The sequence below is a fragment of the Gopherus flavomarginatus genome, chromosome 14 (genome assembly GCF_025201925.1).
Source record: "Gopherus flavomarginatus isolate rGopFla2 chromosome 14, rGopFla2.mat.asm, whole genome shotgun sequence".
Lineage (NCBI taxonomy): Eukaryota > Metazoa > Chordata > Testudines > Testudinidae > Gopherus > Gopherus flavomarginatus.
Genome location: NC_066630.1, coordinates 41,373,503 through 41,394,236, shown reverse-complemented (window position 1 = coordinate 41,394,236; position 20,734 = coordinate 41,373,503). Strand labels below are relative to the sequence as shown.

Sequence of the window (20,734 nt, the reverse complement as noted above, 5' to 3'; positions counted from 1 at the left end):
TAAAACACAGGGTGCCCTGGCACAGAACCCTGCAATGACTGGGGGCCCCAGGGCTGGGCAGCTGCAGGGGCAGAAGCTTGGTCCTGCCGGCTCCTGGGGCCCCTGCTGCAGGCTCCACCCACATTGGCAGCCAATCTCCCCCCTCCTCCGCCTATTCCCCACCTCCTCCCCTGAGCATGCTGTGTTCCTGCCCCTCTGCCTCTGAGCACTGCCCCCGCCACCAAACAGCTGTTTTCTGGTGTCCAGGGCATTCCAGGGGGGAGGGGGGGAGGAGCGGGGCCGTAGTGCACTCTGGGGCTGGAACTGGGGCAGGGCAGAGTAAAGGTGGGGCCCCCGCACTCTCCCTACTCATACCACTCCCTGCTGTGAGCCGCTCAAGGCAGGGGGCCGGCGTGGGGCAGGGAGCACCCACACTCCCAGTTCCCTGCCCTGACTCCTGCACCCCCCACACACACCCAGCCCTCTGACCTCCCTGACTCCTGCACCCCCCACACATACTCACTCCCACCTAAAGGGAGCTCCTGCACCCCCCCACATTCCCTCTGCACCCCTCACACCAAATGGGAGCTGCCCCAGGTAAGCGCTCCACACCCCAACCTCCTGCCCCAACCCTGAGCCTCCTCCCACACCCTAAGTCCTGGCCAGACCCTGCACCCCAACATTTTTTTACAATTTTTTTTATAAAGCACTCTTATCCAAAGTGCTTTACAATAGTTAGCTTACAGTACAAACAATGTTTGGAAAGATCATTAAGTGGGCCACCGAGACCCTCAGCGATTTTCAAGTGGTCTGTAGAAAAATAAGTTAGATTACAAAAACAATCAAGGTACCTAACTTTATTTTCATTTTCTTCCTATTACTTATAGGAGGAGGAGGATGGGGAAAAGAATGAAAAACGGGGGCGGGGAGGAGATGAGAGAGAATGTTCTTTTTCTTGGCTGGGTCCCAAGGAGGGGCCCCAAAAATTAAGCTGAGCATAGGTCCCCACTAACTCAAAATCCGTCACTGTCTGCAGGACCATGGTAATCAAAGATGCACATTGACCCATGTGCATTCAAGATCCTACACTTCTGAGTTATTGATCACTCTAAAACAGATAATGGTGTCTTTAATGTAAAGTGCCACCTCTTCTGCTCCCTCTATCCTTCCTAACTGAGTTATAACCAATGATTTTAATATTCCAGTCATGTGACTCATCCCACCAGGTTTCAGTAAATGCTAAGTACCTCAAGTTTCTTCTCATCAATGAGAATTTCCAATTCCTCTTGCTTGTTACCCAGCCTCCTAGAATTGGTATGTCAGCAATTGAAATAATGCTTCCCTTCACATTCTTTGTCACATCAACTCAAGTTGTTTATAACATGCTGAATTTCAGTTGGTTCTGCATTTGCCTTCTTAGCAAAGACTTCTAGCTAGTCTTCAGCCAAGGAGTTTAGCCACCTACCTGCGAGAGGCAGGCTTTCCTCTTTGTACAGCACTCTCTCCCACTGGAGTATGGACCAATGTGACACAAATCCCAAATCTTCAGCTTCACAGGCCAGTCGTGCAGCCAGTGCTGGTCTCATCCAGTATTTTCTGCCTTCTGTCATTCATGGGACCAGTAGGAATTCTGTGAATACCACCCAGACTTTTCTCTTCTTCAGCTCCCTTCCAAGGTCCCTGAAGTCTTCTATAATTGTTGTAATTCCACAAAATATGAAGTCATTGGTTCCAAGTATATCATCACCAGTGGAGACTTGCCAAATGACTTCATAATCCTGTCCAATCTTGCTGGCTACATCTCATATTTTCACTGCAGCGAGACAACACACCGTCCTGTTGTTCTTGTGCCCTTGCTGAATTCTCTGTCCATTCTTTTTAGTATGGAGTCACCGATGACAGTTGCTTGTCTTCTTAGGATGGTTAAACAGTTGCTCTTGGTAACTGCTAGGTTCATACTGCAAGGACACTCATCAAGTATATCCCCTGTAGCTTACTGTTCCATTCTTCCAGAGACAGATTTCTTGGTAGTTGACTTGCTGAGTATCTAATAATGACTGGATACTACTAGCTGGATTGAGCCCTTCCAGCTTCTCCTTCCCCTCTTGGTCATAAATCATCAGCCCACTCCTCTGGTTCCTACTCTCTCCAGTTCTTTTATTGCCAACTCTTCCCCTTTTGGCAGTAATTTCCAAATGTGGTTGTCCAAGCCTGGTTCGGGGTGGTGTAAATTATTTCTGACTGTGCAAATTTGGACTGAGAGAGGGCAGGTGTCATTGCTTCTGCCAGCCTTGCTTGGGAACACTTTAAGTTACAGCTGGAGCGCCATAGGAACCTCATTGGTTGAGGATGTTAATTGTTCCAGTTGTGCTGGTCATAACCTCTTCCTGGCTATTAATATCCATTTTGGTGGGGGGGGAGCTGCACTGGAATTCTGCAGGCACTGTGTGGGGTGGGGACGTTGTGACCTCTTCTTCCTGTAGCAGATTTAATGTCTCTGGGGCCACGCCTTGGATATATGTTGGCAGAAGCTAACACAGATACTGGAGTGAATCTGGCCCTATATGTCTTCGTCATCTTTTTCCTGTCATTGCAGTGTCTTGTTCACTAACACTAGGTCCTTCCTTTGGACCTGCACCAAACTAATTAGTATGTTATGCAAATCCTTTTTATCCAGAGTTAATGTCCTCACTCTGAAGCGGTCAGCCATAGGGATGCTGGAGCACTGTGGGTCTGCGTTGTGTTACGGTGGGAAATGCACACAGCTGCCTTCATCTAACCATTCCATCACTGTTCCTCAGTGTTAGTTTTTGTGGTACAATGTGCTGCCTGACTTTGTGCCAAGCATTGATAAAAAACCTACATCTGATAGCAGATTCGCAGATTCACTTCTACAGCAAAGCTATCAGGTCTCCTTTTCAGGCCAGCTACCTTGTGTCAGAAAATAGATTGAACATTACTATCAATCTAAGCCTAATGTCTTCAGGCTTGAAACAGAAAATGCTAATAGAATAGTCTCTGCTTTGCTGCACCCTACTGGATTTCCCTAGTGCTAGTGACCAGATGTGTAATAGTTGCAGAAGAGGTGGAGAGGGATGGCGGCACCATGTGTGTATTGAACAAGCTAGGCTTCTCCTGGCCTCTGTGGTGCGTTATCTTCAAGTCATCGATTTTAAATGATCAAGAGCTTAAAAGAAGTGAATGCATTTGGTCAGTACTGCTTTGAAGAAGGTTCAGAAGGCTTTATGCAACATCAGTGGTCTGGCTGGGGGAGTGAGCAATGGTTACCGCTTTATTCACAGATTTCTTTAGTACCCATGCATTTCAATGACAGTACTAGAGTGGTGATGTTCACATGGAATCATAGAATTGTAGGATTAGAAGGGACCTCGATAAGTCATCTAGTCCAGTCCTCTGTATTCATGGCATGACTGAGCATTATCTAGACCATCCCTGACAGGTGTTTGTCTAACCTGCTCTTAAAAATCTCCAATGACAGAGATGCCACCACCTCCCTAGGCAATTTATTCCAGCACTTAACCACCCTGACAATATTATCTAGACCAGGAGTCGGCAACCTTTCAGAAGTGCTGTGCCGAATCTTCATTTATTCACTCTCATTTAAGGTTTTGCGTGCCGGTCATACATTTTAACATTTTTAGAGGGTCTCTTTCTATAAGTCTATAATACATAACTAAACTATTATTGTATGTAAAGTAAATAAGATTTTTAAAATGTTTAAGAAGCTTCATTTAAAATTAAATTAAAATGCATAGTCCCCCGGACCGGTGGCCAGGACCTGGGTAGTGTGAGTGCCACTGAAAATCAGCTTGAGTGCCGCCTCAGCACACGTGCCATAGGTTGCCTACCCCTGATCTAGACCATCCTTGACAGGTGTCAGGGATGGTCTAGATAATACTCAGTTCTGCCAGGAGTGTAGGGGACTGGACTAGATGACCTCTCAAGGTTCCTTCCAGTCCTATGATTCTATGATCATGTCCTTTCTCAGTCTTCTCTTCTCCAAACTAAATAAACCCATTTTTTTCAATCTTTCCTCGTAGGTCATGTTTTCTAGACCTTCAATCATTTTTGTTGTTCTTCTCTGGACTTTCTCCAGTTTGTCCACATCATTCTTGAAATGTGGCACCCAGAACAGGACACAATGCTGCAGTTGAGGCTTAATCAGCATAGAGTAGAGAGGAAGAATTATGTGTCGTATCTTACTTACAACACTCCTGCTAATACATCTCAGAATGATTTTGGCTTTTTTTACATCCAAACACAAGGTCCTGGAATCTGAAACAAGAAGCAGATAACACCCTAGTAGCTGTCCAAATAGCAGAGTTATGGAACACAAGATCCAAAAGCCAAAGAATAAAGAGTAGACTGTATCTAAGAGACAGTGCAGCAGGTGCAGGAGCAAAGTGGGTCCGGTAATTAGATCTGCATCCATCCTTATCTAGACAGTGAAGCATGGCACTGGAGCTAGACATAACAGACCACCCTCTGCTATATTGTCTCCTCTTGCTTTGCAGTTCTATTTTAAGGATTCCTCTCCCTGAGGCTGTGGGGAGCTACAAATCAAGTGGATCTGACTGAGTTTATTAATTTTGCCAGTGTAATGTATTTAATGTAATTTTAAAAGCCCTGAGTCTGCAGTGGCTTCCAATGCAGCAAACCTGTCACAGAACTGGGGAGAAGCCCTTACGCTCTGTCAGAAACCAGCACAGCCCCCAAAAGACTTGTTCCATGGGATTATTTTCACTTTCCAGTTAAAATCTGGCTCTGTTCACTTCCTCAGACACCCTCTCCTCAGTAACCTAAAACTGTTTAGGGAGGTTATTTGGAATCCTTTTAAATGCTCCTGCACTTTGATGTGCTGTTTTGTTTTCTGATGTGTTTCTTCATTTAGTTGTCTGTCATAATGTTAGAGCTCCATGGCTGATGGACGGAAACTCCATAGAGCTAATCTCACTTGAAGCAAACAGCGTTTCAGTCCATTTCAAGCAGTGAGCAAATCCTTGCTTGTCATAAAAATGCTGTTCTCAAATATTTCCCATGTTGTTTCAGGTGGTTGTGAATGAGTCTGTCACAGGGTCCGGACAGGTTTCGGCCTTCTCACCCTGTGCTTAGGCTGGTAAAATGAGTCCTCACGCCTTCTTCTGGTGCTTCACCCTTGTGTTTTATTTTCCAGTGCCACCGTGCAGTCTCCTTTATCTCCCAACAGTTATCCCCTTTCCAACCCGTTCCAGGGACTCCTGGCCCTTGAGGCTCCCTTCCTGTGATGAGGAGACAGCACTTAGCCTCCTGACTGAGTTTGGTTCAGGGCTTTTATAGCCCTCCCAGCCTTCAGCCCAGTTGTCACTGCTTATCTCAGCCTATTGCAGTGAGCCAGCCCTCATTAGGGCTCGCAGCTGGGCTCCCTGCTGGCTGCTTTGAGCCTCTGCCTCTGGCCTCTCCACCTGAAAGCAGGGCTTAGCCAGCGTTTTACCTCTGCCCTGCCACAGAGTCCTTCTGCATCTCCTAGAGTGACCATGTTTAATGGCCTTTCCGTCTTTCTGCATTATTCAGAGCAGTAAAACACAAATGTACAATTAAAAGATGCCGGAGATTGTGTCTTCTACTCCAGATGTCGAGACAGCTTACTGAGGGATTCTGTTGAGGACAGTTAGTCTCTCTTAAAACAGGAGCCTAAGGATGATGCTGGTGGAAATGACCTGTATGGGTCCTTCTGAATAAATCTAAGAGTTCACAAATGGCCCACAGACCCCCTCTGGTACAGCTATGATCTTTAGGGTTTACTCTGCATTCCATCTTGAGCTTATCCTAGCACTGGCCAAGAGCCAATTAAAATGTTTCTATTGCAGAGCAACTCTGACGGGGTCCATGTCACTACCTGGCCTCCCTGTGAAGAACTCAGCTCGGTTTCTACCACCCTCATTGCACAGGACTTCAAGGGCAGGTCTCTGAGAAGGGCTGCGTAGGAGACAGAAGGAGGAGAGTACTTGGGAAAGTCAGATCACAGGGCTCAGTTTTGGTTTCCTTTCTAATCGTTAACTCATGTACTGTTTTGTCATAAACCTTGATGGCTTGGATTCTCCAAAGCCTAAGGGAATTAGAGAATTAGTCCAATTGAAATTCACTGGAAATTGGATGCCAAAGTCCATTAGATGCCTTTGAAAAACACAGCCTAACTCTTGAGAAAAGACCTTGCTGATTGCATCTGGATTTTGATTAGTTGGTTTTGCAGAGTCATTCCTTTAGTTTACAGCTTTATTGTCAAACTATGTAACCTCTGCATCAGCAGAGGGTTCCGATTCCATGGCTCATTTAGGGTGTGGCCTCTCTACCTACCCTGCCAGCAAGGATGCTAGCTAGTGTCAGTGGTAGAGGTTGGTTTTTTTTTAATCTGGTTATCTCCCCGAGGAACTGGAACAGGACCATCAAACTAATTTTATAGAGGTCACATAGGCCATAAGCCATCAGAGGTAATCACTTGTGGTCACTACTGACGTGAGCTGGATTTGAAATAGTGACTTGCAGGTGAAAGGTTCTGTCCCCTGGGTCCTGTTGTATTAATTTAGTTGGACTATATGGGCCCAAAGAGCCAAAAGTGTTAACATGAGCCTGAAACTGTCCAACACAAAAGTGTTTAAAACAAGGTTTGGGGTTTGGTATGTAGAGACCGTGGCCTGCTTAGTTCCATGGCAAGCACACCAGAAAATTCATGCCAGAATTAGATATTTATTGACTGAAATACACAAAAGGAAAGGAATCAAATAAGGCAAAAGGGATTGAAACTGAAATTGAGTGGCTGTGTAAAACAAAAATCAAAACCTGTCAACATCTCTTTTTAGAAAGGGTGAATGTTGGTTAGTGTCTCTCATGCTGTCAAACAGACCTCCTTAGTGGAGAGGAAAGGATTAGTTCAGTTCAATTTTGAGTTGGGAACAATATTAATTTTCCTGCTTTTTGACAAAACAGATGCAAAAGAGAGAGAAGAGATAGGGTAGGAACGGATGGGGAAATATGGCTTTTGTTTATGTTCTCAGGCTACAGGGCAGCAGGTCAGTCCTGGATGGTGCTTTGGATTGGCATTTTGGGCATAACAGCTGTTGCTCTGGACCCCAGCTCATCTGCCTGGTCAGGGACATCATCTGGTTGGTCTGGTCAGGTTCCTCTCCTTCACTGGTCCTTCACAAGATGAGTAGAACTAGATCATAGAATCATAGAATATCAGGGTTGGAAGGGACCTCAGGAGGTCATCTAGTCCAACCCCCTGCTCAAAGCAGGACCAATCCCCAACTAAATCATCCCAGCCAGGGCTTTGTCAAGCCTGACCTTAAAAACCTCTAAGGAGGTAGATTCCACCACCTCCCTAGGGAACCCATTCCAGTGCTTCACCACTCTCTGAGTGAAAACGTTTTTCCTAATATCCAATCTAAACCTCCCCCACTGCAACTTGAGACCATTACTCCTTGTTCTGTCATCAGGTACCACTGAGAACAGTCTAGCTCCATCCTCTTTGGAATCCCCTTTCAGGTAGTTGAATGCAGCTATCAAATCCTCCCTCATTCTTCTCTTCTGCAGACTAAAAAATCCCAGTTCCCTCAGCCTCTCCTCATAAGTCATGTGCTCCAGCCCCCTAATCATTTTTGCTGCCCTCTGCTGGTCTCTTTCCAAGTTTTCTACATCCTTCTTGTAGTGTGGGGCCCAAAAACTGGACACAGTACTCCAGATGAGGCCTCACCAATGTCGAATAGAAGGGAATGATCACATCCCTCGATCTGCTGGCAATGCCCCTACTTATACAGCCCAAAATGCCATTAGCCTTCTTGGCAACAAGGGCACACTGTTGACTCATATCCAGCTTCTCGTCCACTGTAACTCCTAGATCCTTTTCTGCAGAACTGTTTCCTAACCATTTGGTCCCTAGTCTGTAACAGTGAATGGGATTCTTCCATCCTAAGTGCAGGACTCTGCACTTGTCCTTGTTGAACCTCATCAGGTTTCTTTTAGCCCAGTCCTTGTCTAGGTCCCTCTGTATCCTATCCCTACCCTCCAGCATATCTACCACTCCTCCAAGTTTAGTGTCATCTGCAAACTTGCTGAGAGTGCAGTCCACACCATCCTCCAGATCATTAATGAAGATATTGAACAAAACCGGCCCCAGGACCGACCCTTGGGGCACTCCGCTTGAAACCAGCTGCCAACTAGACGTGGAGCCGTTGATCACTACCCGTTGAGCCCGGCCATCTAGCCAGCTTTCTATCCACCTTATAGTCCAATCATCCAGCCCATACTTCTTTAACTTGCTGGCAAGAATACTGTGGAAGACCGTATCAAAAGGTTTGCCAAAGTCAAGTAATAACACATCCACTGCTTTCCCCTCAGCCACAGACCCAGTTATCTCCTCATAGAAGGCAATTAGGTTAGTCAGGCATGACTAGCCCTTGGTGAATCCATGCTGACTGTTCCTGATCACTTTCCTCTCTTCTAAGTGCTTCAGAATTGATTCCTTGAGGACCTGCTCCATGATTTTTCCAGGGACTGAGGTGAGGCTGACTGGCCCATAGTTCCCCGGATCCTCCTTCTTCCCTTTTTAAAAGATGGGCACTACATTAGCCTTTTCCAGTCATCCGGAACCTCCCCCATTTGCCATGAGTTTTCAAAGATAATGGCCAATGACTCTGCAATCACATCCGCCAACTCCTTTAGTACCCTTGGATCCAGCGCATACAGCCCCATGGACTTGTGCTCGTCCAGTTTTTCTAAATAGTCCCGAACCCCTTCTTTCTCCACACAGAGCTGGTCACCTCCTCCCCATGCTGTGCTGCTCAGTGCAGCAGTCTGGGAGCTGACCTTGTTTGCGAAGACAGAGGCAAAAAAATCATTGAGTACATTAGCTTTTTCCACATCCTCTGTCACTAGGTTGCCTCCCTCATTCAGTAAGGGGCCCACACTTTCCTTGACTTTCTTCTTGTTGCTAACATACCTGAAGAAACCCTTCTTGTTCCTCTTAACATCTCTTGCTAGCTGCAACTCCAAGTGGGATTTAGTCTTCCTGATTTCACTCCTGCATGCCTGAGCAATATTTTTATACTCCTCCCTGGTCATTTGTCCAGTCTTCCACTTCTTGTAAGCTTCTTTTCTGCGTTTAAGATCAGCAAGGATTTCACTGTTAAGCCAAGCTGGTCGCCTGCCATATTTACTATTCTTTCTACACATTGGGATGTTCTTTTCCTGCAACCTCAATAAGGATTCTTTAAAATACAGCCAGCTCTCCTGGACTCCTTTCCCCCTCATGTTATTTTCCCAGGGGATCCTGCCCATCAGCTCCCTGAGAGAGTCAAAGTCTGCTTTGATGAAGTCCAGGGTCTGTATTCTGTTGCTCTCCTTTCTTCCTTGTGTCAGGATCCTGAACTCGACCATCTCATGGGTCACTGCCTCCCAGGTTCCCATCCACTTTTGCTTCCCCTGCTAACTCTTCTCAGTTTGTGAGCAGTTGATTTTGGGATCCAGTGAGAAACCATGGTGGGGGTAGGACAGGGGACAGAAAGGGACACATGAGGAAGGGGAAGACAGAGCAGGATCTCACATGCATCAGGCTGGGATCCTCACTGGTGGTGTGATGAGTTTCAGGGTTGGTGTCTTTGAAAAAAATCTTTCCGTTGCAGCCATGGTGATGGTTTCACCCCCATTTCCCTTTCCACAAGCCTCAAAAAGTGCAGAATAGCCCATCCTCTCATTATTGTATCTACCAATTAGGCCCAATTTCTGAAGCACTAATTTTGGTCCACTGATTTCCAGTCTCACATTTTTCTTGTCTACCAGGCATGATCTTAACACAGGCCTTGAGTGGCATCAGTAAACCATCTCTGTTTAAATTAATTCAGTCTTTCTGTCTCCTTCCCAAATCTTTCTTAAACAATTTTTATATAACAGGTCATTGTAATAATTCATGAACCTTTACCTACTTTCCAACAGTTTGGCTCACAATTCACATAGGCCTGCTAGACCTCGATTATTACAACAGTCCTCATGGGGTTTCAGTCTTCATTATTAGATGTGATGAATTAGCACATTAAAACCTAGAGTTCCTCAAGAAATCATTTCAGCTGAGATGCTGCTTTTTCCCTGCCCATCATTGCTTTCTCTTCCTTTTAACCATATCCTAAAGTGCCTCTATTCTGATCTTAGCTTTTGGATCTTGTTGCAGGCTCGCAGTCACTCGTTGTGGAGGATTGAGCCCAGTGAAGGTGTAGTCCCCCCGGAGGCTGAGGTATCGCTGACTCTGATTGCTAACTTGGATGACACAGTGAAATTCCAAGACAAGGTGAACTTGTTCATACAAAACAGCAATACCTATGTGATCCCAGTCCAGGCTATTGGCATTGGTACCACGATTGTCACAGACAAACCCTTTGCTCCAGCACTCAACTTGGGACCCCATTTCAGGTAGGTCATCTCTCTGGCTCTCATCTTTTCCTATGCTCCTTCATGTCCATGGACCAAATAAAGAGCCCCAGCAAGGACATTTTTTATTATAGCCCCTTAGGACTGTAGCTACAAGGACATGGCTCCAATTGAGTTAAATAGGCGCTGCATAAGTGCATTTGAAGACATATTGTAGCCCTTTCAAAGTCACTTGTCACTTTAGAATGCTAACAAGATGGGAGGTAGTTGACAAAATGTCACTAAGTGGAAATTGCAGAAGGTCAGTCCTGAAGATTGACAAACGATACATTAAAAAGCCTCATATTTTTTGATCATTCAAACATTTTGCTCCTTTTTTCAGTAAACCTTGTTGTTGCTGTTTAGCAGCCCCTCTTCTAAATTAACAGTACTGCTTTCTTTCTACCTGCAGCATGCTCCACATCTCAGTGCCTTGAGGGAGCAGCAACATTTGTCTTTGTCCTTTAACCTTCCCTAGCTCACTTTTATTTCATGGATCCCCTGCTGGAATTCTGTCTATTAGTGTCAGGGTTGGGACATAAGCAGTCAGGCCTAGTGGTTATCTTGTGAGGTGGGCGCAGGTCCCTATTGCCAGCTGGAGTTCAGAACTAGAAGGTCAGGAACTATAAGTTAGATAGCAGGAACCAAGCCGAGTCAGGAAACCAGGTGATTGAGATCAGGAGACAGGAGCAGGATGTGCAGTCCAGGGCAGGATGGAACCCGTTATACTTAGTCCTGCCATGAGTGCAGGGCACTGGACTAGACGACCTCTCGAGGTCCCTTCCGGTCCTATGATTCTATCATTCTATGACTTCGTATTCCTCCTTCTGGCTTAAACAGGGGAAGTAGGCCAGTCAGGAGCCCCAGTCTTCCAACAGTCGGGGCCCAGAGGCAAGTTCTACGTGAGCTGGGTTTCAAGGAGTCCTGGTTCTAGCATACACCAGTAAGTCATCAGTGGGGAGGTTGGGGCATGAGGCTGCCCAAGAAACCTGCAGATCCAGGTTAGAGACCTGCGAGTCATGACAGTTAGCCTCTCTTCTCCTCTTTCTTCCTGTCTCCCCTCCTCTTGCTCCTTATCTGTTCCCACCAGTCTCCCTTGGCTTTAGGGCAGAAGCTGGAAGAAAAGCTTTCTCTCTTGATTGGAAAAAGGAGAATGACTGAAAGGTCCTGTTCTGAAAATAGTTGGGGGAAAGCAAAAGTCCATTGACCCTGGATGGTGAGTGGAAAAGAGAGGAGTTTCAAATGGATGAATTTAGCTCTAAGTGTTTGAGATACAGTAGTTTCAGTCCCCTGCACTAGTTTTGAGCTTTAGTTCCATTTGAGTGTAGATGTCTGGGGAGTTTTGTGATCCTTGGTTAACTATAAGTAAGGCTCTGGTTTAGTCACGGGTATTTCTAGTAAAAATCATGGACAGGTCACAGGCAGTAAACAAAAATTAATGGCCCGTGACCTGTCCATGACTTTTACTATATACCCCTGAACAAATCTTGGAACGAGGCAGCCCTGGGGTGCCCAGGATGCTTGGGGAGCAGCGCTGGGGTGCCCGGGATGCTAGGGGAAGTGGTCCAGGGATGCCACGGGTGATCAGGGGGACCCACGTGGGTGCTGTGAGTGCACAGGGGGGACAGCCCAGGGGCACCATGGGTGCTGGGGGGGGGACAGCAGGCAGTGGTGTGCAGCCCAGGACCCCCGCTGGTGCTGGAAGGGAGGTGGGCAGTGGTGTACAGCCCAGAGCCCTCACTGGTACTGGGGGGCGCAGGCAGCGGCACGCAGCCCGGAACCTCCACTGGTGTTGAGGAGGCACAGGCAGCAGTGCACAGCCTAGAACTACCAACTTTCTAATTGCACAAAACCAAATTCCTTTGCCCTGCCCCTACTTCCCTGAGACTTCGCCCCTGCCCTGCCTCTTCTCTGAGGCCCTGCCCCTACTCACTCCAGCCCCCCTCCCTCTGTCATTTGCTCTGCCCCACCCTCATTCACTTTCACTGGGAGTGAGGCTCCAGCTCTGGGTGAGAGCTCCAGGTGGGGCCAGAAATGAGGGCTTCAGGGTGCGGAGGGGGCTCCGGGCTGGGGCAGGGGCTGGGATTTGGGAGGGGTGAGGGCTCCAGCTGGGGGTATGGGCTCTGGAGTGGGGCTGGGGATCAGGGTTTTGGGGTGCAGGAGGGGGCTCTGAGCTGGGGCCAAGGAGTTTGGAATGCGGGAGGGGGCTCAGGGCTGGGGTAGGTGGTTGGGATGTGGAAGGGGGTGCGAGCTCAGAGAGAGTTTGGGTGCAGGAGGGGGTTCTGACCTGGGGCAGGGGGTGGAGTGCGGAGTCTGGGAGGGAGTTAGGGTGCGGGAATAGGTTCCGACCTGGGGCAGGTGGTTTGAGGTGTGGACTCCAGATGGGCAGCGCTTATCTCAGGCGGTTCCTGGTCGGCGGCGCAGCAGGGCTAAGGCAGTGTCCCTGCCTGCCCTGGCTCCACACTGCTCTCGGAAATGGCTGGCATGTTCAGCCCCTACTTGGAGGTACAGCCAGGAGGCTCTTTGTGGTGCATGCTGCCTGCGTCTGCAGGCACCACCCCCGCAACTCCCATTGGCCACTGGTGCTGGGGGCAGAGCCAGCATGTGGAGCTTCCCAGATCATCCCTGAATCTAGGGGCCGGACATGCCAGCCACTTCTGGGAGCTGCACAGAACCAGGGCAGGCAGGGAGCCTGCATTAGCCCTGCTGTGCCACTGACCGGAAATTTAACGGACCAGTCAGTGGTGCTGACCAGAGCCGCCAGGGTCCCTTTTCGATCGGGCATTCTGGTTGAAAACCAGATGCCTGGCAAGCCTAGCGCAGCCCGGGACCCCCACTGGTGCTGGCGGGATTGGCAGGCTCCCTACCTGGCTCAGTGCCTCCCCAGAAGCAGCGACATCCCCCTTGCTTAGCTCTTAGGCAGAGGCGTGGCCAGGCAGCTCTGTGTGCTGCCTCTGGCCAGACCGCCGGCTCCACAGCTCCTATTAGCCAGGAACCACTGCCAATGGGAGCTGTGGGGGTGGTGCCTGCAGGCGGAGGCAGCATGTAGAGTTACCTGGCCATGCCTCTGACTAGTAGCTGAGCAAGGAGTATACTGCTGCTTCTGGGGAGCCCCCTGAGGTAAGCGCTGCCCAGAGCCTGCCTCACCCTATCCATTGTCCCAACCCCCTACCCCCTCCCACACCCAAACTCCTGCTGCTTCTGGGGGAAGGGGCCACAGTGCCCTGAGACTTCCCCAGCAGCGGCTGGTGCGACTGGCCCAGAGGCTGCCTGTGCTGCCCCAGGGCTAGGTGTAGCGGTCACTGCAGAAATCATGGAGGTCCTGGAAAGTCACGGAGTCCATGACTTCTGTGACTTTTGGGACAAACTTGCAGCCTTAACTATAAGCTCCGTAAAGGCTTGGGTTTGTCCACCACTGTTTACATGGCTATTCCTGATGGTTGATCAGCCATGTCCTGATGGCCAGATTGGATGCTGTGACAGACCCAGGCCAGTGGGGTGCAGGAGTCTGGTAGAGGGCAAATATACTGGTCACTAGGTGAGTAGTTTTCTGTTCCCTGAGTTACCAGAACAGGGTCTGCACTAGAGTAATCAGGAACTTGCTAAAACCAATTAAGGCAGACAGGCTGATTAGAACACCTGCAGCCAATCAAGGCAGGCTAATCAGGGCACCTGGGTTTTAAAAGGAGCTCTCTCCAGTCAGATGGGGAGGAGCCAGAGGAGAGGAAGTGCATATGAGGAGTTGGGAGCAAGAGGCACAAGGAGCTGAGAGTGAGAGGGTGTGCTGCTGGAGGACTAAGGAGTACAAACGTTATCAGACACCTGGAGGAAGGTCCTGTGGTGAGGATAAAGAAGGTGTTTGGAGGAGGCCATGGGGAAGTAGCCCAGGGAGGTGTAGCTGTCACACAGCTGTTACAAGAGGCACTATAGACAGCTGCAAATCCAAAGGGCCCTAGGCTGGAACCCGGAGTAGAGGGCGGGCCTGGGTTCCCCCCAACCTCCCAACTCCTGATCAGACACAGGAGGAGTTGATCCAGACTGTGGGGGGAGATCACTGAGGTGAATAAAGCTGCCAATAAGCGCAGGACCCACCAAGGTAGAGGAGGAACTTTGTCACAATGCATGGTGATAAGATGTTGGCAGCATTACTCAGTTCAGTTCTTCTGACAGTCTTTCTCCTCCTATCCCGCAGCATTGTCCTGGGGTTAAGCCACTATTGCAACTAGCTGCAAAACTGCAACTAAATAAAGTGAAATGGGGCATAGATAGTAAGATGAATTTGGCTTTTACTGAACCAGAAATTAGGCATCTGTACAGAACTTGATTTAAAGTTCAGAACTGTCGTTGCACGTTGCATGAGATGGCGTATTTCATATAGCCATTGTATGCTTCAAATGCATTTTTAACATTTTATTTCACAGACTAACTTGGAATATGGTGTAAATTCTGTTTTTGTATTTAGCCAGGTATGTTATACCCACTTTTCATTGGCTGCATATTCTTTACCTCCAAAACAAGACAGTAACTCTGCCACGAACAATTCCTCTGCCAGTCATGCTTATATTCGTATACAGTGAAATAATCACTACCTTACACTTGATGTTTCTGTGCATAATGGAATCAATGTCTCATTGACTATTCATTTCATGTTAGCTCTGGTTATTTAGCCCCTGATGTCACTGCAGTCTGACAGGAGACAGGGCCTGGCCCTGTGCTCACTATAGTTAATGGGAAAACTATTGACTCTGTCTAGTTCTTGTAGCACACTTACTACCCTCTTCTTAGAATCTCTTCAATGGGAACAGACCAAGAGCCCAATCCTGCTAGGTCAGGGGTCCCCAACGAAGTGCCCTCGGGCGCCATGGCACCTGCAGGGGCATCTAAATGCGCCCGCCTCCTGGCCAGCAGTGGAGCATCCACTGAAATGCTGCCGAATTTCTGCGGCATTTCGGTGGCGATGCCTCTTGATGACGCCACTTGCCAAGTGATGTCATCGAGAGGCGTTGTCGCTGAAATGCCGCAAAAATTCGGCTGCATTTTGGCGGATGCTCCACCACCACCACGGTTCTTCATCTGGCTACTTGAGGCAGCAAAAAAGCTGGAGCTGGACCTGTAAAGAATGAAACAGAAAGGACCAAATCTCAGCATTTGCTGTAATTATGCTTCTCCTTACCTTTATCTCTTCAATATCCTCTATGTAGGAACAGCCAGACAAAAAGGTTAGGGACCACTGTGCTAGGTGGTGAGCAGCTCCTGTTGGGGTAGAAGTTAAAGGCACTCAGCTCCTATCTAGAGCAGGCCATTAATCTGTAGCAGGCCATTAATCTGAAGAAAAGGGTGACAGTCTACCCAGATGGTCAAATACCGATGCACACGGTGTTTTCTCATTGCAATGAAAGAGGATCTCTTTAGCAGCAAAAAAAGCTTTAACTTCTCTAGGAAATAAAGTTGTGAGATGCAGGCCACCCAGTGCCCTTTCTTTCCTTTAGTCTGAAATCCCTGGAGGTGATGCATGAATCCAGTTATCTCAGCCAGTTCCCGTAGGGAGGCTTGGGGTTTTGTCAAGCTCCATTGGCTTGGCAGGGCAGAGATCTTAATGAAAGGAATCACAGACAGGATTCAGTCTTTTCGGGGGCATGTTGGAAAAGGGTCAATATTTCCCCTCCAGTCCTCCAAGGTTTATTTTGTAAAATGTAAATGGATATTTATTTAGCTACACTGCAGCTGGGAGGTGTCTACAGTCTGATTGATCTAGCACACTAAAAACAGCAGTCTGGCCGCAGTGGCTTGAGCTAGCTGCTCATACCAGGGGCAGGCGAGATTGTACTCATGTGCCTAGCCCAAGCCACCACCTGTGCTCGGCGGCTACGCTAAAGGGAAGTTGTAACAAACAGCAGGAATGGGAACTTGCTTGCCTCTCCTGCCATGGCCAGGATAACCCAGCTCACTTTGTGGGACTCTGGGGACTAGCTTTGTGCAGATACATAGAGGATATTGAAGAGATAAAGGTAAGGAGAAGCATAATTACAGCAAATGCTGAGTTTTGGTCCTTTCTGTTTCATTCTTTACAGGTCCAGCTCCAGCTTTTTTGCTGCCCCAAGCAGCAAAGAAAAAATAAAAGATAAAGCCGCGATCAGCAGCATTTCGGCGGCAGCTCTACCGGGCTGCTTCATTCTTCGGCAGCAATTCGGCAGCCGGTCGTTCCCTCTGAGAGGGACTGAGGGACCCGCCACTGAATTGCTGCCAAAGACCCGGATGTGCTGCCCCTTTCCATTGGCCTCCCCAAGCACTTGCTTCCTGTGCTGGTGCCTGGAGCCACCTCTTGATTCTTTATTGCAGCTTGTTAGGTAGCCAGCTGCAGGAGGAGCTTCATAAACTGGGGGCCATTTGGCAGAGAGTGGCTCTTTAAAAAGTATTTTGTGTTAGCCATTGCTTCAAGCCACACAAATCTCTTTGTATCAGAGGGGTAGCCATGTTAGTCTGGATCTGTAAAAGCAGCAAAGAGTCCTGTGGCACCTTATAGACTAACAGACGTATTGGAGCATGAGCTTTCGTGGATGCATCTGACGAAGTGGGTATTCACCCATGAAAGCTCATGCTCCAATACGTCTGTTAGTCTATAAGGTGCCACAGGACTCTTTGCTGCTTTTACAAATCTCTTTGGATGTCACAACATGGCATCCTATTAAGAGTTAGCGTTAATGCTGTGGGTGCAGTGCTTTCCAGCAATCATAGAATCACAGGGTTAGAAGGGACCGCAAGGGTCATCTAGTCTAACCCCCTGCCAAGATGCAAGATTTGTTGAGTCTAAACCAACCTTTTGAAAACCTCCAGTGAAGAAGCTTCCACAATCTCTCTGTTCCATTGGCCTACTGCTCTTACAGATAGGAAACTTCCAGTCTGTTCCATTGGCCTACTGTTTTTACAGATAGGAAGCTTTTCCTGATGTTTGATCTAAATCTGCTGTGCTGTAGTTTGAACCCATTGACTCTTGTCCTGCTCTCTGGGGCAAGAGAGAACAATGTTTTTTCATCTTTTTATGGCAGCCTTTCAGTATTTGAAGACCGCTATCATGTCCCTTCTTAATCTCCCCTTTTCCAAACTAAACCTACCCTGTTCCTTCAGCCTTTGCTCATATGACTTGCATTCCAGCCCTTTGAGTATCTTTGTTGCTCACCTCTGGATCCTTTCCAGTTTCTCCACATCCTTTCTATGCATTGGTGACCAAAACTGGACACACTACTCCAGCTGAGGCCTAACCAGCACCAAGTAGAGCGGTACTATCACTCCCATGCGATGCCTCTGTTAAAGCAACCAAAATTGCAATTGTTTTTTTTGCCACAACATCACATTGCTGACTCATGTTGAGGTTGTAATCCACCGCAACTCCCAGATCTTTCTCAGCAGTGCTGCTGCCAAGCCAGTTGTCCCCCATTCTGTATTCGTGCATTTGGTTTTTCTTCCCTCAGTGTAACACCTTACATTTGCCTTTGTTGAATTTCTTTTTTTTGTCTTTAGCTCAGTTCTCCAATTTATCAAGATCCCTCTAAATTTTAGTTTTATCCTCCAAAGCAGTGGTCCCCAACCTTTTTGGCTGGCGGGCACCAGCCGAAAGACCACTGCGGCAGTGGAGCACCCGCTGAAATGCCGCCGAATTTCGGCGGCATTTCGGCGGCGACGCCTCTCGATGACACCGCTTGTCGCTGACAAGTGACATCATCGAGAGGCATCGCCGCCGAAATTCGGGAGTGACGCCTCTCGATGCCATCACTTGTCGGCGGCAAGCGGCATCATCGAGAGCCATTGCTGCTGAAATTTGGGAGCGATGCCTCTGGATGATGTCACTTGTCGATGGCAAGTGGCATCATCGAGAGGTATCCCCGCCGAAATGCTGCTGAAATTCGGCAGCATTTTGGCGGATACTCTCCCAGGGGCCAGGACGCGGGCGCATTAAGATGTCCCTGCGGGTGCCATGGCACCCGTGGTCACTGCGTTGGGGACCACTGCTCCAAAGTATTGGCAGTCCCTCCCTGCGCCCCCTCAGCTTTATGTCATCTGCACATTTGATCAGTATGCTCTCTATTCCTACATCCTGGTCATTAATACAGATGTTAAACAACACTGGACCCAGAACAGATCCCTGTGGAACCCCACTTGAGACCTCCCTCGAACCTGACATCATGCCATTAATAGTTACTCTTTGTTTGTGGTTGTTTAACCAATTATGTATCGACTTAATGAGAGTTCCGCCAAACCTGCGTTTCTCCAGCTAACTTATCAGAATGTCATGTGGGACTGTGTCAAAAGCCTTGCTGAAGTCCAGGTATATTATGTCCACCGCATTTCTCCTATCCACCAAACCAGTTACCCTGTCAAAGAAGGAAATCCAGCTGGTTTGGCATGATTTGTTCTTGGTAAATCTGTGCTGGCTGCTAGTGATCACCCCTGCGCGCGCGCGCACACACACACAAACACACACACACGGTATTGGCAAATTTCATGTTAAATACATGACCTTTTGCTCTCTCTTGGTAGAGACACCCCACCATCAGTAACCTTTTCAATCTGCCTCCATTCTGCTGTTCTTCTAGTCTGGATCCTTGCTGCTATCACTTCAAGATAACCAACCGTGGACGACGAACCCATCAGCTCTACTGGATGACAGAAGGTTTCCCTCCATTTCGCCAGCGTAACCATTTCCCTGCTATCAGTAATGCCAAGGGCAAGAACTCCCCCCAGAGACCAGAGACTCCCTCTCCGGTGTTTAAGCTTCATCCATTAAGGATGGAGCTGATCCCAGGCAAGACTGTGGATATGATGCTGGAAGGCTCCTCTGACACCCCTAAGGTAAAAGACTGCAAGAGCTGCAGCATTTCGATTAGATTGTTGCCACTGGTATTTCTTAGATAAATGTCAAGGGACCAGCCTTAGAAAATGATCAATTTCTTTCAAGAATTGCTGTAATGCCACAGGTTACCATGGTAGCACCAGTTGCTTTTCTTGCTTGGGCATTATTAGTCGCTAAGGCTTTTCTTGTTACCATAGCTACCATAAACCCAACATTCAAATGCCAAAATACCAGCTGACTTCTGGGGCAAGCAACAAGTTACAGGGAGTCATGTGCTGAGGCACAAGGGAAGTCTGAAGAAATAATATTGCGGTGTCTGGAGAGACTAGGATCACGGGCAGAAAGTAATGAGAAAAATGCAAGGTAATATAATGGGAGAGGGGAATAATCCAAAACACAGCTATATAATGGGGGGAGTAACCTCGAACACAGACATTACTTATAGTTATAAAGAAATTTTTAAAATGTCCATTTAACATGCTGTGTCCTGTTGGGAAACGTTAGACCGAATGCATTGTTTTTAAAGAACGCAGAGTGATTTCTTCCACTCTAAGAGGCTGTTCCCACAGATCATTATATTTGACAGCTTGTTTCTCATCAATATTTTCCATCCCAGTATGCCCTGCCCTTCTGTCCCAGGGACAGCGTGGGACATCAAGTATAGCAGTGCAGCATTCTGTGAAAGGCACCAAACCCAGTCAGTGTGGTTGCCCTTCCCTCTGGCAGATCCCCAATGGTCTATGAGCTTAGTGAAGTAGAAATCTTGTGCTATGTCATAGGGATGAGACACTGTCCGGAGTCTGTCCCAATTGGTGGCAGAAGAAAACCCAGTTTTTCACACTTCTGCATGGCTTTTTCCAGGCAGCAGAGATTCTGGTCGCTGTATGGTTCTGTTAGGACTGCTACTGGGGTATCCTATTCAGTTATGGGCACCTCGTTACCTGATAGATGTTGACAAATTGGATTGGGCCTAAAGAAGAGAATCAAACGATCAGGAGGCTAGAGGGACTGACTTGCTGTCAGGATCCTGGCAAGGGCAGTTGGGACCAAGGGTCAGAGACAGGTGAAACCTGGGGCTGAGAGTAGCAGAAGAGTTCATGGTCAAATTCCAGACTGGGGTCAATACCAGGGACCAGTATCCAGGTCAGGAGGCGAGATCCAAGTCAAGCCAAGGTCAAAGACAGGAATTCAAGAATGGGAATGATCATGGCAGCTACAGGAGATCCACACTGTTGCCTAGACACTTTGTGGACCATCCCTTGGGTTTACCTAGAGTGGGAAGCCAATCAGGAGTCATGAGGCTGCTGCCTCTCAGATCCCTTGAGGCAGGACTTTCCATGGTCTGTGCCTGCAGCAGGCATGGGTAGTGGAGCATGAGCTGGTTATAGATGCTGCTGGGTGGCAGCATGCAGGCCTTGTCTCAAGACTGAGAGGAGCTCTGCGTACATAGCT

At 48.1% G+C, this 20,734-nt stretch overlaps 1 protein-coding gene across 5 annotated transcripts in view; it reads left to right on the top strand.

Annotated features, from left to right (window-relative positions):
- Window positions 1-20,734, top strand: part of HYDIN (HYDIN axonemal central pair apparatus protein) — a 382,125-nt gene that overhangs the window by 182,919 nt on the left and 178,472 nt on the right. For all 5 annotated transcript variants that reach the window (XM_050922316.1, XM_050922315.1, XM_050922318.1 and 2 more), the window contains exons 19-20: window positions 10,199-10,437; window positions 19,026-19,281. In XM_050922316.1, coding sequence (XP_050778273.1) covers window positions 10,199-10,437; window positions 19,026-19,281 — 495 coding nt within the window. The remainder of the gene's footprint in view (window positions 1-10,198; window positions 10,438-19,025; window positions 19,282-20,734) is intronic.